Here is a 12,650-nt window from a genome sequence, read left to right as displayed (position 1 = left end):
CTTGTGGAGTGTGTGTGTGTGTGTGTGTGTGTGTGTGTGTGTGTGTGAAGGGGGAAGGGCATGACCACCTGCTGTGAGGAGCAGGGTGGAAGAGACAGAGCAAACCCGATTCCCTTTGGGATGTCAGAAATTTGAGGCACCCTGTAGCCATGTCTGTTGGAAAGGACTGTTGGAGGCTGGAGGTGAAGGTTCTGGAGTTCTTGGGGTAGGAGTGGGATTTAAAGTTGGCTGGTGTGGTCACCCGGAAGAGTAAAGATGGGGAGAAGATCCAGAATACCACCAGGTCACGTAGGGGAGCTAGAGGTGCAGTTGGAGGCTACACCTGCCACACTTCCAGCCCCCTATTACTTTTGGTTTGTTTTGAGAAAGGTTCTTATGTAGTAGCCTAGGTAGCTTGGCCTCAAACTCCCTGTGTATTGGAGGACAGACCTTGAACTTTTTTGTTTGTTTGTTTGTTTTGTTGGTTTGGTTTTTTTTTAGAGACAGGGTTTCTCTGTGTAACAGTCCTGGCTGTCCTGTAACTCACTTTGTAGACAGGCTGGCCTTGAAGTCACAAAGTTCCAGCTACCTCTGCTTCCCAAGTGCTAGGATTAAAGGCGTGCACCACCACTGCCCGGCCACCTTGATCTTCTAATCCTTTTTCCACCTCCCGGGTACAAAGGCCATAGACATACACTTGGAGGCCAGGCTCTCTTTGTACTTTTTATTTTGAGACAGGACCCCAATGACTTGCGTAGGTTGACTTTGAACTCACTCTAGCCCAGGTAGGACTTGAATTTATAGCACTCCTGCCTCAATCCCTTGTGTATCTGGGACTATCTATAGTACCACCAGACCCAACTGAGGCTCCGGAAAAGGTGAAGGTCTCACAGGTGTATTTTCACCCCAATCTACCTAGTTGTATTCATTAAATGTAAACAGTTTTTCACATGCCAAACACACTTCAATAAAGTGCTGTTTTTGTTTTTTAAGATGGAAGATGTTCTCTTTGACTTTAAATGTCAACTTGCCACAACCTGAAATCATCTGAAAAGAGACTCACTTGAGGAACTGAGTGGATTGGATTGGCCTGTGGGGACGCCCGTTGTGGGCGGCGCCTTTCCCTAGGCAGGAAGTTCTGAACAGCGTAAAAGCAAAGCCACCAGCTGAACATAAGAAAGCTAGCAGCAGGGATACATTTATTTTCTCTGCCTTTGACTGTGGATGTGATTTGAATAGCTGCTTTGGATTCCAGCCTTGACTCCCCACCAATGGGGGACTATAGCCTGGAATTGTGAGCCAGATTAACCCTTTCCCCACCTAAGTTGCTTTTGGTTATTAGGATGTTTTCATCACATCAACATAAATGATATTAGGACAAAAGATAATAAAACAAGGGTCCGATAAAGCTGGAGTAGTATTGTGTGTAAGGAAGGCTGGGCCTTGACCCCACCTACCTTGATGGAGGGCAAACCACTGGCAGCTGCTGAGGATGCAGAACTTCCATCTTCTGTTTACTTAATAAACGCGCTGACTGCCTGTTTTCCTGGGCACTATATTAACGATGAAAGCAATTGCCCTCAGAAATGAAACTGAGGCAGGGAGAGGTGCAGACGCTGTCCAGAGGGCTTTGCTGGCCTTACGTTCCAGTGTCTGTGGCTCACACAGGTGTGGAGAAGTCAAGTGATGGCAGGAAATTCAGTACAACTTGAGAGGCCTGAGGCAGAGGAGGTGGGGACAGAGAGCATAGGAGCTGAGGAGAAGTCAGCCATGAAGAGGTGATGCTGGAGGCACATGTTCAGGGCCCATGGACCATCCCTGGAAATGCTGAGCTCACAGCCGCCAGAGCTGCAGCAGGAAACAGGCAGCTTATCCCTGGCCTTGAGGAAGGGGAGGTATACCTGAGCAGCTTGGACAGGCAGCAAGAAGCCATCAGAGAACAAGGACACACTTCTTCTCTCCTTGTGTTGCTGGTCTCCTGCTGTGTCTTCCTCCAGCTGAACACAACCAGAGGGCAGCAGGAGAGGCCCCTGAGGAGGCTGGGCGGGGCACAAAACGGGAAAGGCAGGGCATTGCAGTTGGAAGACACACCAAGTGCTTTACTCACAGCCTGTTTAATCCCCACAGCAGCTCAAGGAGCAAGCAGAGTGCAGCATGAATTATTTAATTGATTCTCACTCCCTTTCTCCCATCCTGAGCAATTCACCCGTGGAGGCAAAGGGCCTGAACACAGAGAGGGAGAGGTGCTCAGAACAGAGTACCGGCTGCACATCAGCGGGAGAACATTAGTACTGGGTGGACATGGGGGTGATGGTGTGGTAGAGACCCCTAACAGTTCCTGTACACTGTGAGCGCCACTGAGGATTCTGCTCCCCATTGCAAGTAGGAGCCTAGAAAAGGAAAAGCTTACTAAATCTAGTGAAAGAAGATTGGCACCTTGTACACAGTAGGTGCTCAATAAATGCAGATTGGGCAAGAACACTCAAAGAGATACACGGGAAGTGGATACCATCTGGTAGATGGGATTTTAGAGCCAACAGGCTTCGTCTAGAGTCTCAGTTCTGTCTCTCAGCCTCTATTTCCTCATCTGTGGAATGGGGCTAATAAAATATATCTCCTGGGGTTGTTGATAGGGTAAGCTTGCAATCAGTGAGCAGTGTGTGGCCAGGATGAAGGGACTGGGAAGGGGTTTTAGGCGGAAGCTCCAGGAAGCTCTCCCACGGGAGGAGACTCGGCCTGCACCTTCAGGAAAGCAGGGTTCCCGAGTGCACGAGGAGGCAGAGCTGCCTTGCTGAGTCTGGGACCAGCTCTTCTGTGAGGAGAAAACAGATCCAGGGAGGTGGCAGACCTGTGTGCCAAGGAGTTACAAGATGATGACCCAAGGCTACAGCAGGAGGGAAGGAAGGCTCCAGACCTGGGAAAGTAGAGTCCATTCCTCATTCAGCAGATGCATGGCATGTCCACCAGGGTCACAGACAGAAGAGGGAAGAAGCAAAGTGTAAAGACCTGCTATGTGCTGGGTACTTTTTATGTGCATAAAATTACACACAGTGGCCCAGAGCAGGGCCTCCTAAGGCTCATTTATGGACTGGTGTTCAGGAGTATTCCCCAGGCAGTACTATCTACTTAAAAAATAAGAAATATAGTTCTTGTTTTTTAATACACACACACACACACACACACACACACACACACACACACACACACACACACTGGTTATTCAAGACAGGATTTCTCTGTGTAACCGCCCTGGCTGTCCTGGAACTTGCTTTGTAGACCAGGCTGGCCTCAAACCCACAGAGATCCTTTTACCTCTGCCTCCCAGGAGCTGGGATTAAGGGTTTGTACCACCACTGCCTGCCTGAAAACCACCCTATCTATCTATCTATCTATCTATCTATCTATCTATCTATCTATCTATCTATCTATCTATCTATTTTTGCATGTGTATGGCTGTTCTGTCTGCATGTATATCTGTTTGTCACATGTGTGCCTGGTGCTTGTGGAGGTCAGAAGAGGACCCCAGATCCCCTAGAACTTGAGTCACAGGTGGTTGTGAGCCACCATGCGAGTGCTGGGAATTAACCCTGGTTCTCTGCAACCATCTCTCCGCCTGAAAACCGTATTAAAGGGCAGTTTGAGTGATGGTGACATTGTTACCGCACAGCCAGGTTTCCGGAGACTTCCATATTTCTTTTCTCTTTCTTTTGTGCCCTTGAAAGTCTGTAGAACGAGGAGGTGTGAGAGTGTTTTCAGAGAGCAAAGCCGGACGGTTTCTTGGAGACATTTCTGGACTAGGAATGGGCCCTCTATTTGTGGAGCCCCCTGCCATTCGCCTGCACATCCCCACCTTTGGAGAAGTCTGCACTAAGCAGAGCTGCCTTCCTAGCTCCTTGGTATAATGGCTGATTCGAAAGGTCGAGTTAGAAATTATAAGAGAGGCTGGGATAGCTGGGTGATGGCGCATGCCTTTGATTCCAGCACTCAGGAGGCAGAAGCAGGAAGTTCCTGCCTCTGTGATTTCCAGGCCAGCCTGGCTACATAATGAATTCCAGGACAGCCAGGGCTGTTAAACAGAGAAACTCTGACTCAAAAAAAATAAAAATGAAGAATAAAAGTGAGGAGGGTGGGGGACCTTGGGAGGTTCCATTGCTTGTTTGGTTCCCTGAAATGCTTGTTTGGCTACAGCCTTGAGTCCTACGCAGAATGTGGAGATGACTCTGCAGAAGTGGATAAATTTGGACAGGGTTGGTGTGAGCTCAATGGTGAGGCAGTACTGGGCCTGCAGACTGCCTCAGAAGTGGACCAGTAGGGTATGACTTGTGAGTAGGGGCTCTGAATGCAGCAGCCAGTGTCTAATCTCTGTCCGTTGGAGGAGGAATGATTATTGGTTCCTGGCTGCCCAGTCCCGAAATAACCACACAGAAACTGTATTAATTAAATCACTGCTTGGCCCATTAGCTCTAAATTCTTATTGGCTAATTCTTACGTCTTAGATTAACCCATCTCTATTAATCTGTGTATCACCACGTGGCAGTGGCTTACCGGTAGAGTTTCAGCACATCTATCCAACAGCGGATCCATGACTTTCTGACTCTGCCCTTCTTTCTCCCAGCATTCAGTCCAGTCCTCCCTGCCTACCTAAGTTCTGCCCTATCAACAGGCCAAGGCATTTTCTTTCTTCACTAATGGTAATCACAGCACACAGAGGGGACTCCCATATCAGCTGTACAGGGCCTGGGACCCCAGGAGCGGGTTGTTTTCTAGGAAGACCATTTGTACTTGTCTGTGCTTGGCTCTAGGAAGACAGAAAAATCCTGCACTCTCTGCTGCAGCCAGCGCAGCCTGGATAGCCGAGACTGGCCGGGGGGTGCCGGGATTGAGACACAGAGGCTTCTTTTCAGGTCGAAGAACAGCAACTTTTATTTGCCCAGCAACCTTTTATACCTCTAGTCCTTCCGTGGAGACCCACCGGCCAGGAAGAACACAAACATCCTTGTCAATTACAGTCCACAAGGAAGTTCCGCTGTCAGTCAGGGGAGTGAGGGGAGCTGGATCACAACACTCTAAATTGCCACGCCCTCTTTAGTTTTCTCCCCTGACTACTGCATATTTAGTGTCCTCCATGAGGACAATCCTCTGCTGCTTAAACCAAACACACAGCAGATACAGTTCTCTAGAGATTCTCCAGAGAAGGAAAATTTAGTCCCAGGACGTCTGCCCCTCCTGTCCCGACCTAAGGCTAAAACCTCCAACTCAACAGACAGGGCTGTTATGCTCCCCGTAAAGAGCAGAACCCCTGGGGTTCAAAGTGTCACTTAATATTCCATTTTAGGAACAGGTGAAGAGGTGGGGTGTGGAAGAGGTGCATCCTATGTATTAAACCTAGAGTCTCATGTCTGCCAGGCAAATACTTTACCGCTGAGCTTCCTCCCCACCCCACTTGAAAGCTTCCATAACAGTGAAGAGAGTCAGGTGTGGTTTTGCATGCTTTTAACCCAAGCCCTCGGAAAACAAAGGCAGGCAGATTTCTGCGTTTGAAGTTAGCCCTATCTACATATAATAATAATAATAATAATAATAATAATAATAATAATAATAATAATAATAATAATAGAATCATCTAAAAAAGTTTTCAGGCCAACTAGGCTACATAGTGAGCTCTTGTCTTAACAACAAGCAATCAAAATAAACAGCAGTAGACAGGAGAGAGATGAGAATTAAACATCTTCCTAAGGCAAAGGTTTGGGTGTTGGGGCTCGAAGGGGACTTGGGTACTCTTCACCCTAAAAGACCAGAGCCCTACTAGACATGGCAGAACAACATTAGTGTGGGCTTGGCATCAGATCTGGGTTCAAATCCCAGCTCTGCTCGTTAACCGTGGCCTTGGGTCACTGCTGTGATCTCCTCTGTATAATAGTGTGAGGCTAAGGTTCTCTCAAAGCTTTGAACAAATGTCACAGTTGAAAGCTCCTGGGAGCCCTGCAAAAGTCCTTTCCCTTCCTCTTCTGTCCGTGTGGCTCTTCTTCCTGCAGAGAATGGGCAGACCAAGGGGCTGGGACTAATGAATCCATTCAAAGCTTATTCATTGAGTTCTTGATCTGCATTAATCATGAGGAAGCTGACCTCATTTTCTTCTAGTAGACAAATTCCAAAAATTACAAATATAAGTAATTTATTATCTTATGGCTAGTAATGTCCCAGCAGAATTGAAATAGTTCCTGGAGGTGGGAGCAGGTTGGTTAGTAGGTGTGAGAGACAACCTCTGTGGGAAAGAAGCCAGCATAAGGGTGAAGCAGAGAGCAGAGGACAGAATATGCCTAGGCCTGTGGCTGAAGGGAGTGGGGTCTAGCTTTTGCAGCAGCTTCTATGAAAGGCAAAGACAGGACCACAATGTTAACTAATCCTGGAGACCAAAAGAGAGATTTACACTGAATTTTGCTGAAGTACAGAATTTGGGGCTCCTGGATCCCCAGCTTCCCAAGGATGGAGGTGCTAATGAAACAGCTCCTGAACATGACCTTGGAGGCCCAGTTATTGACGTCAGCAAAAGCTGTGATGGTGTAACCTAATCCTCCCCCTGGAGGGACACCTGAATGGAGAAGGAGAGGCCAGGAGACTGACTGGTGAACAGAAGTCAAGGCCAGGCCAGGGCAAAGTGCCCCAGCATAGGCAGCACTGAGGAATTTGGTTGTAGGGTGCTTCCGGCGGGTAGGATGTGTTATCCAAGTGAGTGGCCTAAATCCTTCCTCAAAGCATTTATCCGCCACTATAGCTACCATCAGGTGAGACTGGGCTTCTTCCCGACACAGGTGATATCGCCGTGAGTGTGGCGGCTGTAACATGGGAGTGTGTCCTTGTTGAATGGAGGGGGTCTTGTGTGCTCGTACATGTGTGCCTGTCATGTTGCCTTGGGATAAGATGTTTCTGGGCTAGTCCCGGCTGCTCTGTACAAATCTGACATGTCAAGCAATTTGGTCCTTGGTTTTCTTCTCTTCCATCCTTAGCCTCAGGAACTGCTGTGGGCACTCTGGACAGTGACCTCTCCTCCACAGGTCTACTGTGAGTAGCCTGGGTGCTCATGGGACCTGCAGCTATAATTCTGCTTTTTGGGCTTTCAGGTGGATTTCCTAATTGAAAATGATGCAGAGAAGGACTATCTCTATGATGTGCTGCGGATGTACCACCAGTAAGTGTGTATAGCCGAGCGCAGGCAGGCCATCTGGACCCCCCGAGACCTGAGACAGCACCTGTTCCGTGCTCCTGGGAGCCCGTGTGTGTGCTTCTTGCTTGCTCGCAGCGTCAGTGTCTGTACACACGGACTCTTCTGACTTGGCTTCGGGGCTAGGGCTCAGAGGTGTACTGTGAGCAAGAAAGACTGCCCTCTGCCCTCAGGATGCTCCAGTCTGATGGGGTAGCTGTACCCAAGTAGGTTCAATAGAATATGAATGTTAGAACAGAACAAGAAAGCCAGCTGTCCCCCAGTCAGCTCATCTGTTGTCCCTGGTCCCCCACCTGCTTTTGATTCTCAGCTCTGTTAGGGCCCAGAAGTGCAGGGGGTGGGACAAAGGCTATAGCTAGGGTGATGGGTGCCTCAGACGCTTGCCCACCCTCTGACATCTCCAAAGGACCATGGATGTGGCCGTGCTCGTGGGAGACCTGAAGCTGGTCATCAATGAGCCCAACCGTCTGCCCCTGTTTGATGCCATCCGACCCCTGATCCCACTGAAGCACCAGGTGGAGTATGACCAGCTGACACCCCGACGCTCCAGGTGTGTCCCCAGGCCAGAGGCAGAGACTGGGAGGGGCCACCACTACCCCACCCCACGCAGTGCTGACTACCAGGCCTGAGCCGGGTCATCACCAATCCCATCACTGTAACAGGAAGCTGAAGGAGGTACGTCTAGACCGTCTGCACCCAGAAGGCCTCGGCCTCAGCGTACGTGGAGGCCTGGAATTTGGCTGTGGACTCTTCATCTCCCACCTCATCAAAGGCGGGCAGGCAGACAGTGTTGGGCTGCAGGTGAGTCAACAGAGTCAGAAGAACTGGGGCAGGGTCTCGGGTGCCCAATTTCCTCCTGATCCACTCTATGGCACAATGTGGACTCCCATTTTCCCAAGCCTTTGGGGAAGGAACAGTTCAAGTGGTATTTTGGTGAGTGAAAGTCATCAGGTTATAGGAAAACTGTGTCTGTGTGTGTGTACGTGTGTGTCTCTGTGTGTTTGTATATGTGTCCCTATGTGTATGTGTGTGTGTGTTGTGTGTGTGTGTGTGTGTGTCTGTCTGTCCTCACACACACTGGGCAAACACTCCGCATGAAACTCTATGCCAGTCTTGCCCATTTTCTCAGGTAAAGCTGGGAACCTGACTGCTGCTCTTGTCACTGTCACCGAGCCCCTCTCCAACTCCCCTGCTTCCTGAAGGGGGAGCAGGGTTAGGGCAGGCACCTGCACCTTGGTACAGGCCACCTTTTAGCCTAATGCTGTGTGATATTTAAGAACACAGATACTGCTTTTAGACCGTCCCATTCAGATCCTGGCCTTGTCTTCCTTAAAGTCATGTGACTTTAGTGAAGTGACGCCACCCTGAGCCTGGCTTTCTTCATCTGCAAAGCCATCTGTCTCTTCAGGCTATTCGCGAAACAGGGGAGTGAAATGAGACCATGATCACAGCTGCCTGAGATGCCAGCGTTCTGAGCTGACAAGGCAGTGTAAAGGGGTGATAGGTGAACCCCCTCCAGTGAGTCAGCACGTATCAGATGAATCATTTTATAGGGCTCACAGAGGCTCGGTGGTCAGTAAGCAGCAGAGCCAGGCTTTGAACTTGGGTCTCCTGGAGCCACATCAGCACCCCAAGTTTCTTCCCTTTGGTTCCCAAACTTGTGTTTGAGCAGGAACAGGCAGACCTCCAGGTATCAGAGTTGTTTTTGTCTATCCAGGTAAAAAAAAATAAAGTTTCAGAGATTTTATTATCAACGTCCCCATCGGGAGCTCCTGGGGGCTCCAGTGCTAATGGTGCGAGACAGCTAGGAGGAGGGGGTGGGGACAGCAAACTGACAGACGGGCTTTGTTCGCAATCCCTGTCTCAGGGCTCTCAGAGGCGGCTGAAATTTCAGCCCCTTCATTGTTCTTTTCTCCGTGGCACATTTTCCAGCCCAGAAACACAGCCCGAGGAGAGCACATAATGAGCTCCCCTCTTGGCGTCAGCTGGGCCCCTTTTTTCCAGAGTGAGCTCTCCGAGGACAAGTGCTTCCCTGCGGAGCCCCAGGAAGGAGGGCAGCGGGGCACTCTCCTGAAACCCAGACGCGCAGCTTCCCACCTGCTTCTCGGGCTTATGAAATGCCAACCCCCTTTCTGGGGCTGCTGGGCCCATCTCTTCTTTGTCCCGCTGTCCCTCAGGTTGTCACATACAAAGGCTCTTTTGCAGGGTACCATGTAGAGGAAGGGGGAGAGGGAAGCTGATCCTGCAACCCTATCCAAGGGCCATGTGGGAATCTTTCTGCCTAGGGTCCTGGGCAAGTTCCTGTAGTAACAGCACAGGGGACTCAACTCAAGAGGACCTAGGACAAGACTGCTTTTATCCACCGGCTGAATCAGGGGTCAAGTTTCTCATGCTAGAAGACAACACAGAGAAGATTCTAGAGGGCAAGACCTGAGAGGCTGGGTGCCCTGCAGGGGATTGCTTGAACTTTCTAAAGGACCTCGTCCTGGGACTTCAGCCCTGCTGCTCCTGTCCCCTCCTGGACACTTAAGATTTTTTACAAACCTATTTTATATTTAACCACATCCTTTACTCACAGAAGTATGCAACTGGCTGCTTGCTCATGCAGAAAATGATCCTCCATGCCTTTCCCGTCCCGGCTATAAAATGGACAGGGAATCCCTGCCTTCCCCTAGGACTCCAGGGCTCTGACCTGGTGATAGGAACCCAGAGCAGGCGAGACATGGGGAACTGGCCACAGGCCCTTCTTTCCCAACATGTGCTGTCTGTCAGGTAGACTTGACCCTTTGTTCACTGGATAACTTGGAGTAAATCACCTCGCCTCCCTGAGCCTCTGTTTCTTCATAGTGACACTGTGGTCCGACATGAAGGCCTTCCTGCAGGTTCCACGCAGAGCAGAGACACAAGTTCCTCCCTTTGGGGTTGTGAAAGTAGGTGCAGGGAGCTCTGCCGATGTCCTCTCTGAGCTCAGTGCCCCCAGAAATGTAGGAAGTTCTTTAGTGAGCCCTCCTGTCAGGACGCTTAGAAGATGGGTGTTGGCCCCAGACAGGGGGCAGACCCTTTCCAGGTGGTGAGAAGAGGTGACTACAGGAGTGTCGCAGTCTGCGAGCCCAAGCGGAGACCGCGTTCCCTCAGAGTCCAGCCTGAGTTCCCCACATGTGCCAGCTTGTCTCCAGGGGACCCTGCATGGGTTTCAGTGAAGCCCACAGCCTCAGCCTGCAGAAGGACACCCGGGTTCTGTTCCTGTGTGGCAGCTGCTGCCTTCGTGGTCTTGGGCAATACATCATCACCACCCCACACCCCTACCACCCTGATGCCTACCCCTGCCCCACTGGCTTCTCTTTCATGAGATGTTGATACCCAGGGATCTTTCAGTTCTTATTGAGGAGCTCAGGCCCAAGTGCTTGGAGAAGGGAGCAGTGACGGCCAGCAGGGGGCAGTCTCATCATGGTGTGCCTCTTAGAGTTGGCTCCACAGGCAGGCCTCCTCACTAACAACCGTTTATTAAGAAGCTGCTGTGGGCCGTACTGGATGACCTTACACATATGTTTGCTTAATTCTCAACAGCTCTGTCGTGTTCCCTGTTTTATACAAGAGAGAAATTATGTTTCGGGGAAGTCAAGACACTTGGCTCAAGTCAGATACCTAAAAGGAATTAAGAAGGAAGGGATTGAACCCACAGAGCACAGAGCTCTGTGTTCATTCTGTTCTTCGCTTGCTCCCAGCATCAAGACTCAGAAGTCAGTTTAACTTCACTGGGAGGGAACAAAAGAGATTGAACATTGGCATTATTGATGTGAGTTGGGTGAAGAGTCCTAGATCCCTGTTCTGACTCACAGTGTGTGTGTTAGTAACTGACAGAGACAAGAGCCCACTTCTGAGGGCAGGAAGGGACAAAGGCCATGTGGGCTGCTGGATCTCAGAACCTGATGGCTCCTCAGTGACAGAAGCACCACGATGAGGGGACAGAGTTCTGACTCCTGCCTCAGCTCTACTACCCAACCTCTGCCTGCTTTCCCAGCCTAGATCTTGGTTTCTCCATCCGGGAACTGAAAATGTTGCCTGCCTTGGATCCCTCAGCAGTTAGAGGGGTGCTTGGCTGTGACCTAGTACTGCAGCACAGATAAAAGCTTTTGCTGGTTCTCAGCCCCTTCTGGGGCTGTGAGCAACTGGTAGTGGGCCTTCTGCTTTGTTTGACACCCTCCCCCATGTTTGTCCCATCTCTCTGTGCCAAGGTAGGGGACGAGATTGTCCGGATCAATGGCTACTCCATCTCCTCCTGTACCCACGAGGAAGTCATCAACCTGATCCGCACCAAGAAGACTGTGTCCATCAAAGTGAGACGTGAGTGAGGCCAGATGGGAGCTTTGTGACAGGTGGGATGTGGGTATTATGGCCCCAACTCCAAGGACCCTAACACGTTGTGTTTCCCACAGACATCGGCTTGATCCCTGTGAAGAGGTAAGCAGGCTCGTCTGAGTCGCCCTGTAGGCCCTGAGTCCCGCATGTCCTGACTGGCACTGCTCCTGTACTGGGGGGAGGGTGCTGGTGACAGCTTCACATATCCCAGGCCCCTCACATGTGCTTACCAGCTCCCCTTCTGTGTCCCCTTCTCCTCAGCTCTCCCGAGGAAGCCCTCAAATGGCAGTATGTGGATCAGTTTGTGTCAGAGTCTGGGGTAAGAGGCTAGGGCTACCTTTGATGAACGTTGGGCAGCTGGCCTTGAAGGAGGGATGGTTCTGGGGAAGGTATCGTCTGGGCTTCACATAGGCCCTTAGGGCACCTTGTACATCCTTATGGTATAGCGGGCCTCCAGACCTATATACCCCAGGGATATGATGGCTATTTGGTCTCTTAATCTTAAGAATATGGAGACTTAATCTGAAAGTCTCAAGTTCAGGAGGCTCTTTGAACGCATATAGACCCAGTAACCTGCCTCTGTCCCTCCTTCAGGGTGTGCGAGGTGGCTCGGGCTTTCCCAGCAATCGGACAACCAAGGAGAAGAAGGTGTTCATCAGTCTAGTAGGCTCCCGGGGCCTGGGCTGCAGGTGGGTAGCGGGCATGCCTGAGCTCTGTCACCAGTCAGTGACAGCTAGTAGACCCCAGACTCCCCAGCACTTTCTCTCGCTTTTCTCATTCATGCTCCTGAGGATTTTTGTTCACCAGCTCTGGGTATGATAAGGAACTTGAGACGCAGAGATAGAGCCACAGTCTCCATCTTTCCAGCCCCAGAAACTGCTTTATTTTGTTTTTGAGACAGGATCTCATTGTGTCATCCTGGCTGGCCTTGAACTCACATAGATCTGTCTGCATTTGCATCCCAAGTGTTGAAATTAAAGGAATGCACCATTATGCCCAGCTTCCATAGATGATTTTTAATGTCTCCCCTGGAGCATGAGGATGTAGCTTAGCTGGTAGAATGCTTGCCAAACATGCACAAAGGCATGTT

General features: G+C 50.3%; 1 protein-coding gene across 8 annotated transcripts in view; it reads left to right on the top strand.

Moving 5' to 3' along the window:
- Positions 1-12,650, top strand: part of Ush1c (USH1 protein network component harmonin) — a 44,716-nt gene that overhangs the window by 3,207 nt on the left and 28,859 nt on the right. For all 8 annotated transcript variants that reach the window (XR_015736413.1, XM_087901549.1, XM_087901547.1 and 5 more), the window contains exons 2-8: positions 7,101-7,168; positions 7,608-7,751; positions 7,864-8,002; positions 11,437-11,545; positions 11,638-11,662; positions 11,822-11,879; positions 12,155-12,249. Coding sequence is in view for 7 of the 8 variants with exons in the window: in XM_087901549.1 (XP_087757675.1) it covers positions 7,101-7,168; positions 7,608-7,751; positions 7,864-8,002; positions 11,437-11,545; positions 11,638-11,662; positions 11,822-11,879; positions 12,155-12,249 (638 nt within the window). In the remaining variant the exon portion in view is untranslated. The remainder of the gene's footprint in view (positions 1-7,100; positions 7,169-7,607; positions 7,752-7,863; positions 8,003-11,436; positions 11,546-11,637; positions 11,663-11,821; positions 11,880-12,154; positions 12,250-12,650) is intronic.

Source organism: Myodes glareolus, chromosome 24 (assembly GCF_982192425.1).
Source record: "Myodes glareolus chromosome 24, mMyoGla1.1, whole genome shotgun sequence".
In the NCBI taxonomy this organism is placed as follows: Eukaryota; Metazoa; Chordata; class Mammalia; order Rodentia; family Cricetidae; genus Myodes; species Myodes glareolus.
Note: the sequence above shows the minus strand (reverse complement) of the source record. Positions and strands in the feature narration are given on the sequence as shown.